The following is an 11,124-nucleotide window of genomic DNA, read 5'->3' as shown; positions in this document are numbered from 1 at the left end:
GCTGTGTCAAAACTGACGCTCGGAACACAAATTGTGCTTTTAAAATCAGGCTGTAAAAAATATTATACATGAATAGGATTTTTGTTTTTTAACCAACATTAGCCCCTTTCATTAATATCAAATTCATAGAGTTTCAGAATTTTAACCCATTTAAACGCTGTGTTTGTGTGCCACTATGTTTTTAAGAAGAAAATAAAAACAAATTTAAAAAAAGGAGTAACTTTGTGCAGTAGAGGTGTAGGGACAGGTGACCACAGAAGCACATTTCACTGCAGCGATTTAATCTTGTGGTTAAAAAAACATCAACACACAAGACATCACAATGTAACTGGTTAATCCAGTACTTTCTACTGTTTGTTCAGAGGCTTAAGTGTGACCCCATGTTCAGAAAGCAGGTTTTAATTCACCTCCACAACTTTTTTCACACGTCCTCCTCTGGATGACAAAGAGGTGATTTCCTAATGTTTGTTTGCGAAAGAATGACTGATTTTCTCCAGACTTTTTAAGACTAGTGTGTACATGTTGGAAGGTCAGTGCTTTGTGGTGAATTCTTCTAGCAACAAGAATTAGAATTGGATTTCAAGGTAAAGAAAAAATATATAAATGTTTTCAAATATTCCTGTGGATTACTCATAAACAACAGTTATTAACCCTTTGAAACCTGCACACTGGTGCAATTTCTTTGGGAATGTTGGAAAAAGGCAATGAGCAATTTGATAATAAATGTTTTGCAAATATGTTTTCAAGAAATGGGGTTTTTTTCAAAAAATTAAAGCTAGGAAAAACTGTCTGGACATTTGGAAGCATTTTTCAAGGTCATTTCTGTGGTTTTTGTATTGTTTTTTTAAATATGTGTTTGCTTTGTAATTTTCAGTTTTCTTGTACTTTTTTTACTGATTTCTTCTAAATTTGTAGTTATTTCTTCTTTCATTGCTCATTGCCTTCTTCCCATGTTTTATGGAGAAATGAAGCCAGGTTTGCTTAGGTTTCAAAGGGTTAAATTGTTATTTACCACAGGTGTGCACTTCAAGTTTGTCCTTGACTCAAAAAAGAACCTTTACTGCAAAAGACTTGACCTTAGACTTAAAGTAGTAAATTCAAAAGCAGCACCATTTAATTCTCAAGTAACAAGCGGATCCTGTCAAGCCACATCGTTTGAATATTGACTTATTACGTCTTGGTTATGCACAATGAGCCTCCACTCGTATCTCTCTCTGTCTGAGTGTTTGTTTTGCTCTCCTCTCTGTGTGAATTATCAACTTTAGTTTCGCTTTTTGTGTCCAGATCCACATTCTTCATAAACACAGAACAAGAATTTAAATGCTTTTGTTTTCCATTCCCATTCCCATTCACAGGTTTAACCCTTTGAAACCTGAAGCCAACATCAGTTTTCTAGTGCTGCGTTCAGACGCCTGTCATATGCATTTAAATCTTTAAAAACACAAACAAATCGGACTGTTGCTGTTGCTGCTGTGTTGTTGAAAACATGGCTTAAATGGCAATAAGCAGCCTAATAAGAAATGTCCCTAAAATTGTGAGAAAAAAGGGAAAGAAAACAAAAATTACGAAAAGAAAAATATTTCCAACAGAGAGAAATAATTAGAAGATACTACTACTAATAATAATACTAATGATACTACTAATAATAACAATAATAACTAGAAAATATTTGCAGAAATGTTGTAGTGTGCCTGCTGCTGAGGGTCACTAATGTATGTGAGGAGGAGGAGGGGGGGTGGCCACACACAATTTATGGCTATTAATTACTTACTGGCATCTTTAATTGGCCACAAGGGCCCACAATGAAGGGCCCCCTCCACCTGAAGGGTCACAAGGGCCTACAATTAAGGGCCCCCTCCACCTGAAGGGCCATAAGTGGACCATAACTGCAAGCTCCCGCACAGTCAACAACACGGTCCTGTAAATATTTCAAAATAAAATGCCTTGTATCAGCAACTGATGGGATTCTGTCCACAGAGTCGCTGTCAGAGGGCTTTTGTTTTGAAAGGGAGGCAGGGAAATTGGAGTACAACAGACATCTTTGTATTTCCTCATCTCTGTGACAGACTTTTAAACTGCAGTATAAAGTGGTGTAGAGTCAATATTATCATCAAAACACCATCTTCATTGTCTATTCCTGCTGACAAAAGCGCGCGCCACACGTTAAAAAAAACGGCGAGCCACCATTTCTCTAGATGTGCTGCAGCTGACACGCATCAGAGATGCTCCTGATAAGTGCTGCTAGAGAAACGCTGAGTAATAATCGCGCGACACAACAAATCGATAATTTTAGTTTCTTGCCAACACATTAAATAATCGCTTAAATCAATTTTATCGATTTGTTGTTGCAGCCCTACTCTGAAATATTTCATTTTAATTGAAAACATTGAGTCTGAAATCCAGTTTTTCTTAAATTTTTGTTCATTTCTATTTTTTTTTTCAATTTTCTTTTTCTATAAAATGTTTTGCAGATGTTTTTAAAATATTTTAAAATGTTTGGTTATTTTTAAAAAAATCTTAAAAAACTGCTTTCTAACCTTGTGGGTCCACCAAAATAAAAGTCATGAAAAATGACACTATTGATCACAACCAGAAACTTTAAAAATAAAAATGATTATTGAATCCCCAATTTCCAGCGGTCCTTGAACATATCACGTGGGACAAAAACTTCATGCATTTTACCCGAGTCATTCAGGAAGGCTCAAGGAGAAATATTTGTAGCTTAAGGGAGGGTAAAACAAAACAGCCACACTCTCCTCTGATAAATAAAAAACAGTCTGGTGGGCCTACTCTTATTTTGGGGGGAAAAAAGGCCACATAATACCAAGACCAGTGCAATGAAATAGTTACTCTACTTTAAAAAAAAAACCTTTACGCACTTCAAAGTAAAAGCTCTGTGCTGCTAATTTACTGTACTTCAAAATAAAGTCACTTGCAGACCATTCAGAATGGACCTGCAACACAAACACAAAGCTGAGGTGTTTTTATTGTCTTACATTTTGCACAAATGCAAAACTGCATTAACTCTATGGTGGTGGGAAGGGGTACTGTGGAAACGCTGTACCCACCCTTCGGTCTTCCCCAGTGATTAAAAGGACAGCATTTCGAACAGCTAATGAAAGCCCGTTCAGCATTGTAAACTATAGTTTTACTGTTAGCTCTGTTAGCACCGTTAGCAGGGTCACCACAGCTAAGTAAGTGGTGCCAACAGTAGTTAACAATGCCTAATTATGAGCTTTTGCAGCTCAAAATGAAGGCGCTTACTACTATCTTGGAGGAGCCCTGCAGGTGGCCACCATGTTTTTTCACGGCAACACCATCCACCACCAACTTTTTACATACTCAGCATATTTTACATATTATAGTATTCATATAATTCTTATTTTAAATTTTTTGACAATAAAAGATCCCACTTATCATCTTAAACAATGTTTGTTTCTCTCTTTGACTCTTCTTCCCTCCCCTTTTCATATTTTCTTTTCTTTTTAGACATATCTCTTTTCCACTCATTTAACCTTTTGTTAACCTTTTGAATAAGTGCATGAACCACCATGGGGTAATGTCATCATTTTGACCATATTTTATACAAATAAATATTTTTCTTTTCATTGTGTTTTCAAATATTGTGATACATTTCTTTGCATTAAAACTTGAAATTGCAGCTTCACCACTTTTGACAGATAATTACTTTCTCTGAGTGACCAATATATAACTCTTGACAAAATAGCAACATTTGAACCAAAACATATTTGGCACATTTCTATATTCAGGCTACAGGGTGCAAACGAAAATCATTATTAATGCTGGTCTCATTTGTTAAAAAGCATTCAGTATTACACATGACTTTAAGGCAACTTTTCAATAATAGGCATATAAACATGAAATGATTTAGGGGGGATTTATTTTTGTTGGGGGGGGGGGGGGGGGGGGGGGGGGGGGGGGGGGGGGGTAATTATAAGAAATGAAAAGGTTTGATTATAAGGAAATGAAAAGGTTTTCTGTTGCTGAAGATGTTTTGCTGGGCCTAAAGACCCAGATCAGCAACAGATGCCCAGCCCGAGCTCTCTATGAAGACGAGGAAAAACTCCCCATGAACATCAGGATGAGCAGATGAACATGAGAAGAAACCTCGGGAGAAGCAATTCAAAGAGAGATCCCCTCTCCACGGACGGCTGGGTGTGCATTAGTTCTTATTTGCTTATGAGAGGACCAATTTTACATCAGAAATTTACTTTCCGAGTGTGAAATCGAGTCTTGACCTCCAGAAACTCACTTCCTGGGGGTCAAGAGCAATCCTTACAAGTTAAGAAGAACTAATACACATGCATTAGTAATCATATAGCTGTGGGGACCAATTTTACAGCGGAAACTCACTTTCCGAGTGTCATGTTAATTCTTAATCCCCAAAAAGTGACTTTCTGGGGGTTAAGTATACGACTGAGATTAATCCACACAGCTATACAAGAATTAATGCGTAGTGTCTTTTGTGGTACTGTCAGATGGTGTCCTGAGCCAAGAATCAGAAGAGCTTGTACCACTTTCCTCTTCTTCTTGTTGATCTGGCTCTGTAGCTCCTCCAGCTGGGAGGTGAGGGCGGCCTCTGCCTCCTCCTTTTCTTGCAGAGTCACTCTGAGGCTTTCGGTGGCCTGGAGGAGCGATGCTTTCTCCTCCTGCCACATGTTGCTGTGCCTCTGCAACTCCGACTCTGCTGTGGTCAGAGCGGCCGTCAGGGTGCTGTTGTTGTCCTGTTCCTGTTTCGATTTTGTAGCTGAGCCTCGTGGGCGGCTCTTGCTTGCTCCATGTCGTGCAGCAGGGAGGTCTTCTCCTGCTGCCAACGGAGACGGTCGCTCCGCAGCTGGTCTTCAAATGTCGTTTTTAGAGTAGCAGTCAGGTTCTGGTGGTCATTGTCCGATATCTCCAGCTGGACGAGATGAGTTTCCTTCAATCTGTCCAACTGGGAAGTCAGGGCCGAACGCTCCTCCTGCCACAAGTTGCTCTTACTTTGCAGTTGCTCTTGTGCATTCTTCAGAGCAGCAGTGAGGGGCGTTGTTGTCCTGCTTCTTGTCTTTTAGCTGAGCTTCATAAGAAGCTCTAGCTTCGTCAGCATCCTGCAGCAGGGAGATCTTCTCTTTGTGCCATCGCCGGTAGTCGTTCTGCAGCTGGTCCTCGAATGTTTTCTTGAGGACAGAGGCAAAGTTCCTGCTCCTGTCCTCTTGCAGCTTCAGCTGGGCTCATGGCTCTCCTGCAGTTGGTCAATTTGGGAAGCGAGGGTGGACCGCTCCTCCTGCCATGTGTTGCGGTGTTTTTGCAACTGGTCTTCTGCATTCTTTAGAGCAGCAGCAGTGAGGTTGCTGTTTTCCTGCTGCAGGGCGGCCCTCTCCTTGTCCCATCCTTCATGTTCCTTCTGCAGTGTGTGATCAAACTTCTTCTTTTGAGCTGCGAGACAGTTGTTTCTTTTGGTCTCGTGCAGCTTCAGCTGGGCCTCATGGCTCTCCTGCAGCTGGTCAATCTGGGAAGTGAGGGTGGACCGCTCCTCCTGCCATGCGTTGCGGTGTTTTTGCAACTGTTTTTGTGCGTTCTTTAGAGCAGCAGTGAGGTCGTTGTTTTTCTGCTGCAAGGCGGCCCTCTCCTTTTCCCATCCCTGATGTTCCTGCTGCAGCCTGTGATCAAACATTGTCTTTTGAGCGGCGAGATAGTTGTTAATGCTGGTCTCTTGCAGCTTTAGCTCAGCCGAATGTGTCGCATGCAGTCTGTGGAAGTGGGCAGTGAGGTTGGACTTCTCCTCCTGCCATTGGAGCTGTTTGCTCTTGAGCTCCTCCTGAGCCTTCCTCAAAGCAATCGCAAGTTGGTTCTTGTCTTTTTTGTCTTTCTCCAACTGCGCCTGAGAGGCCGCTTTTTGGTCCTCTGCCTGCTGCAAGCGATCTTGAAGGACCTTGAGAAGGGAGGACTGCTGCTCATGATTTTTCTGAGCTTGCAGTTGCTCTGCCTTCTGGCGGCTCTCCAGCTCAAGCTCCATGTTGGTGTTGGCTGTTGCACAAAACTGCAGTATGTTCTCAGTGTCCAACTTCGCTGCCTCCAACTGTTTCAGAAGGGCGCCTTTTTCTTCCTCAGCCTTCGCCAATCTGTGCTGGAATTGCTTGATGATGTGGGCCTGGTGCTCAAAGTATTTTTGAGCTTCAACAGTCCCACATCTCAGTCGATTCTCCAACTCAACGTTGGTTTTAGCATCTTTAAGCAACCTCGCGTTGGTCCGGAGATACGATCTCTTGATGTCCAATTCCTTGTCAAGCCTTTCTTTTTCTTTTTTCATCAGCTCCAGTTGGTTGTGGAGGTTGCTGATGGTTGGTGAGTGTCTCCTGTTGGTGAGTTTGAGCCGGAGCCAAATTCTGCTGGGCTTTCAGGCTACAAATCTCCTTCAGGAGCTTCTGTTTTTCTTGGCTCCAGTCGACACGGTCCCTCTTGTCTTGGAGCAGATCCAAAACATTTGCGAGGATGTCCTCCTGGACGTCCAGGAGGACTCTCCCCTCAGTTGAGCTTTGGGTGAGTGTGGCCTCGTTGTCACTGAGTTCACACCGCACCTGCTCCTCCAATGTGCTGAGGTAAAAATTCATTGGTCTTTCCATCTTGTCTTTGTCTTGTCTTGTATGTGAAGTGATGTGATGACTTCTGTGACGTGTGTCCTCTTGTCAAGTTTGTTCTCTGAAACTGATCTCGCTGTCGATCTCTTCTCTGAACTGTACTCGAACTAAAAATGTAAGCCGAATCACCCAAATACATAGACTCCCAACATTCTAAAAAAATGATGTCATTAAGCTTTAATTCCATTAAAGCTTTATGACATCATTTTTTGAGCTGTGTTTGAGCTGTGATGTCACAGTTTGAGCTGTGATGTCATGGATTGAGCAGTGATCTCATTGTTTGAGCTGTGATGTCACAGTTTGAGCTGTGATGTCATGGATTGAGCAGTGATCTCATTGTTTGAGCTGTGATGTCACAGTTTGAGCTGTGATGTCATGGATTGAGCAGTGATCTCATTGTTTGACCTGTGATGTCACAGTTGGAGAAGTGATTTTTTTTTTTTTTATATCAGGTAAAAACACGTTGCCATAGCAGTGGGACAGTGTCCAGAGTCGCTGTCAGAGGGCTTTTGTTTTGAAAGGGAGGCAGGGAAATTGGAGTACAACAGACATCTTTGTATTTCCTCATCTCTGTGACAGACTTTTAAACTGCAGTATAAAGTGGTGTAGAGTCAATATTATCATCAAAACACCATCTTCATTGTCTATTCCTGCTGACAAAAGCGCGCGCCACATGTTAAAAAAAACACGAGCCACCATTTCTCTAGATGTGCTGCAGCTGACACGCATGAGAGATGCTCCTGATAAGTGCTGCTAGAGAAACGCTGAGTAATAATCGCGCGACACAACAAATCGATAATTTTAGTGTTGATGAACGTTGGTGAACGTTCGTGCAGTCAGCTGATAGACCTTTGTGACGGCAGACATTTTGACTTCATAGTAGGAAAAGCACAGGTGAAATTGATGACATTAATGATGGCTCAGTTCCATTAAGGTTAAGCTTTTCCAATGAGCCAGCATGGACGATACCAGCACCTCCCCTAAATGGATTACAGCCAGCATTATTGTTATTAAATGCACCTGTGCTTTTACTACAATAAGTCAAAATGTGTGGTGTAAAAAATATGCACGGCATGCCCTTCCTTACAACTTGTCACATCTGGCATTGTGTTGTGTGATCACACTGCACATGATATGTTTGTTTGTGTTTGTGTGTGTGTGTGTGTGTGTGTGTGTGTGTGCATGTAGGCACGCAAAAAAACAGGCAGCTCAAACTAAAAGTCTGTCATCACCTCTCAGAGCAGTTGATAACAACACACTGCTTTTTGGTCATGAAGAAAATGTTCCAAACAAACAGGCTCGTCAAACTCGCTGCAGAGGACAAAAGAGGAACACATCAGGTTACCCAACTGTTAGTTTGTGTGTGTGTGTGTCTGTGTGTTTGTGTTTGACCATATCTCAGCTGTAAATATTGACATCCTGCAGCAACACTAATATGCCAAATAACACGCAATTGCTTTTTCTGCTGATTTGCAGCATTCATATAGTGCACATATGTACATGCACATTCTGAACATATTATGGTACACACTGCCACATGCTCACTGTACCGTCTCAAAACAATGCATCTTTTCTGATTAGCGTGCCGGTACTGCTCTGGATGGCTCAGGTGTGGCTGCATATAAAAAGCAGCAGCAGGTGACAACGGTGTGTGTGGACCTGCTCTCCAGCACACAGTAAGTTCCCCTCTAATCATCAATATACAGAGATAAATATGTGTAGAGGGTTACGGTTCTTTTGGTCATTTTTTGAATTGTACATATTACACCTTAACATGCATTGTGTACATGTTTTGTGAAGTTTATTTTCAACTCAGGTATCTTTCTAAATTTTATTTTGTATTTACTGGCCTTCAGGTGATCTGAAAATGTCTGGACGCAGAGGTAAATAAATTTGGTTCATTCTCTCCTTTTTCCAAATGCATTAAGTATGTACTTGATAGGGGTGAAGTCAGGTAATTTGGGTCACTTTTTGGTACATGACCAAAAAAACTATCTAAAACTCTTCTGACTGTCGTAAGTTTACTTTTAGAACTTGTTATGGTTCTATTTCTTAAATTATTTTGTCAAGTAAAATAATTTAGAAACTTTGGAGGCTAAAACACGTTCAGGACTCTGACCTCACTCTAATGACATGTTTGAGTAAAATGCGACAGCTGATAGGTAAAATAGGAAAATCATGTTTGTTTGTTTTTAAATGGTTAAATCCACTGATCAGTTCAGTCATTAATTCATTAAATCATCATATAACCTGTGGCTATCCATTAAAAAAAATACTGTCTAGCTTCTCTGGCCTGCCTTCCCTGTTCTTTTGCTGTCTGTTTCCTTGGTGACACATTGTCTGCAAAGGACATGCATGTGTGTGTAATAACTATGGGTAACTCTGGAGTTTTCTCATTTTTAGTATTATTTAAGTGATAAGAATACCACAAGTCTGAAATGTGACAGTAAGGGGGTTTCCATTAACTCTCAAATGGCGCAAATTGAAATTGCAAAAACTCCTATTTATCACAAAAAAGTTTTGACGCTCGCATGAGGTGTTGTTTCAGGCTATGTGATAAAGTCATACTTTGCAAAACTGCAATGGAAACACTTTTTCGGCTTTTATAGGTCACATGATGCTATGGACTATGTGCTTGTCAGTGGGAGCTGGCTCCCTCATGATGCAGCAGGAGCTACAAGAGCTGTTATTGCATCACATAACTCTTCAAAAGTTGAGCAGATCATCCGGAAGTTTTGAATCCACAATTCCTCTGTGAAATCGTGGACTATCACCTCCCAGAAATCCCACATACCATCGCCATGCTTCTTGGAATGTTAATGTGAGACGTTGCATTAACATCACTGAATGGAAATGCAGTCATTTTGCAATTATGTTTTAATGAAATTTGGAAAATATTGATTAAGTTTTGTGCAAATCTGTAATGGAAATCCACCCAGAGTGGCACACAATAGCACAAGTCATAATTTTAGGGCACCTTATCTGAGCCCAAAAACGTGCTTGTTTTACTGTAGAGGTATGTCCCATTTTATCTTCATTTTTGTCCCATTTTACCTGTATCCTTTGAGGAATAACTCAAAATCCTTTTCCAAAAATAGTAAAGAGAGTTGAGAAAAAAATTGATTAGTTTTTAAAAAAAAGCAACATATATATTTTTTGTTGTTATACCGTCACTATCTAACACAAATTAAATTTAACATGACACATGGCTTTTCTTGCAAGTTCTTGCAAGGACAACCGATTATTTTAAACACTTTGCCCAGCACATACTAATTACCTCAGATCAGTTTAAAAAAAAAAAATTGTTTCATATAAAGCACATTTGCAGCAACAACTCAGGAGCTTGTTTGGTGACTTGCTGTTAATATTTAAAGATCCCAAACTATTATTTGTCCCATGTCGCCTGATGCCACAAATGACCTGACTTCACCGTATGAAATATGTATTTATGACTAATTGCAGGAGGACACTGTCATGGAGGGGGCCATAAACATGGGCATGGTCACGAGCATGGACACGGACATAAACATGGTTGCCATGGTGGCAGACATGGACATGGACCTCAAGGGAAAAAGTGCAGGCACAAGCACAAGCGTGGCCACAAGCACGGCAAGTGCCACAAGAAGGGGAAGGACAGTCACGGGGTGAGATTTTGCTATTCAAGCTGCCACACTCAATAATTTCTGAACTCAAAACACAAAAAGTCTCCCACTTCTTTTAAATCCACGCTTAAAACTTTTGTCTTTGTGAAAGCTTATGGAAATGTTTGATGTATTTAAATTCATACCAAGTTCCAAAAATTCTCCTGTCAGCTCAGGAGTCAACCTATGACTCTTGCTCTCTTCTCAGCCCCAAAACTAAAAGTTAATTTACGAGACACAAACTCATTGAGACTCTTTTTTAAGTAACAGAATGATACGCTGTCACCACTGACTGAACGATTTTGTTTGTCTGTTTTCTTGTCCATGCTGTAGTCGTCCAGCAGCTCCTGCTCCAGCTCCAGCTCCAGCAGCAGCAGCGACTCCGACTAGATGAAGGATGCTGGATGGGAAAAGAAACAAGACAAGTTCCAACATGTAAACTTCTGATGAGACGCATATCTGACGTTAAACTGAAAAGCATTCTTTTCTCATAATAAACTGATTGCATGGCTGTGTGCCATATACTTAGGTAATAAAGTTTATAGTGAAAACAGAGATGAATTTTTCTCTTGGGAAATGTCACTGTATGTCAGCCAACATGTTGACTTGGTGGGTTGTGATAGCTTTTCATAGTTTTTGTTTATGTCACAGCATATGTATTATGTGATGTCATTTTGTCAAGTCAACTCAGTTTTATTTACATAGCTCAATTACAAATTTGCCTCACCATCCATCCAGCTGGATATGTGAGGGAGGTATCAGGTGTGATAGTTGTGTGAGAAAGAGACACACTGTATACCTTAATGAAATATGTAAACTTAGAAATAAAATTAGACCAAATCATT

The 11,124-nt window shown here is 40.6% G+C and overlaps 1 protein-coding gene across 1 annotated transcript; it reads left to right on the top strand.

Annotated features, from left to right (window-relative positions):
• The first annotated feature begins 8,241 nt into the window (after positions 1–8,241).
• On the top strand, positions 8,242–11,124 carry LOC121949606 (zinc transporter 7-like). Its single transcript, XM_042495345.1, has 4 exons — positions 8,242–8,314; positions 8,495–8,521; positions 10,101–10,282; positions 10,613–11,124. The coding sequence occupies exons 2-4, from the start codon at positions 8,506–8,508 to the stop codon at positions 10,667–10,669; spliced, it is 255 nt and encodes an 84-aa protein (XP_042351279.1). The 5' UTR covers positions 8,242–8,314; positions 8,495–8,505; the 3' UTR covers positions 10,670–11,124.

This window comes from Plectropomus leopardus, chromosome 10, assembly GCF_008729295.1.
Source record: "Plectropomus leopardus isolate mb chromosome 10, YSFRI_Pleo_2.0, whole genome shotgun sequence".
Classification (NCBI taxonomy): domain Eukaryota; kingdom Metazoa; phylum Chordata; class Actinopteri; order Perciformes; family Serranidae; genus Plectropomus; species Plectropomus leopardus.
The sequence above is the reverse complement of the archived record's forward strand: the minus strand, read 5'-3'. Positions and strand labels throughout refer to the sequence as shown.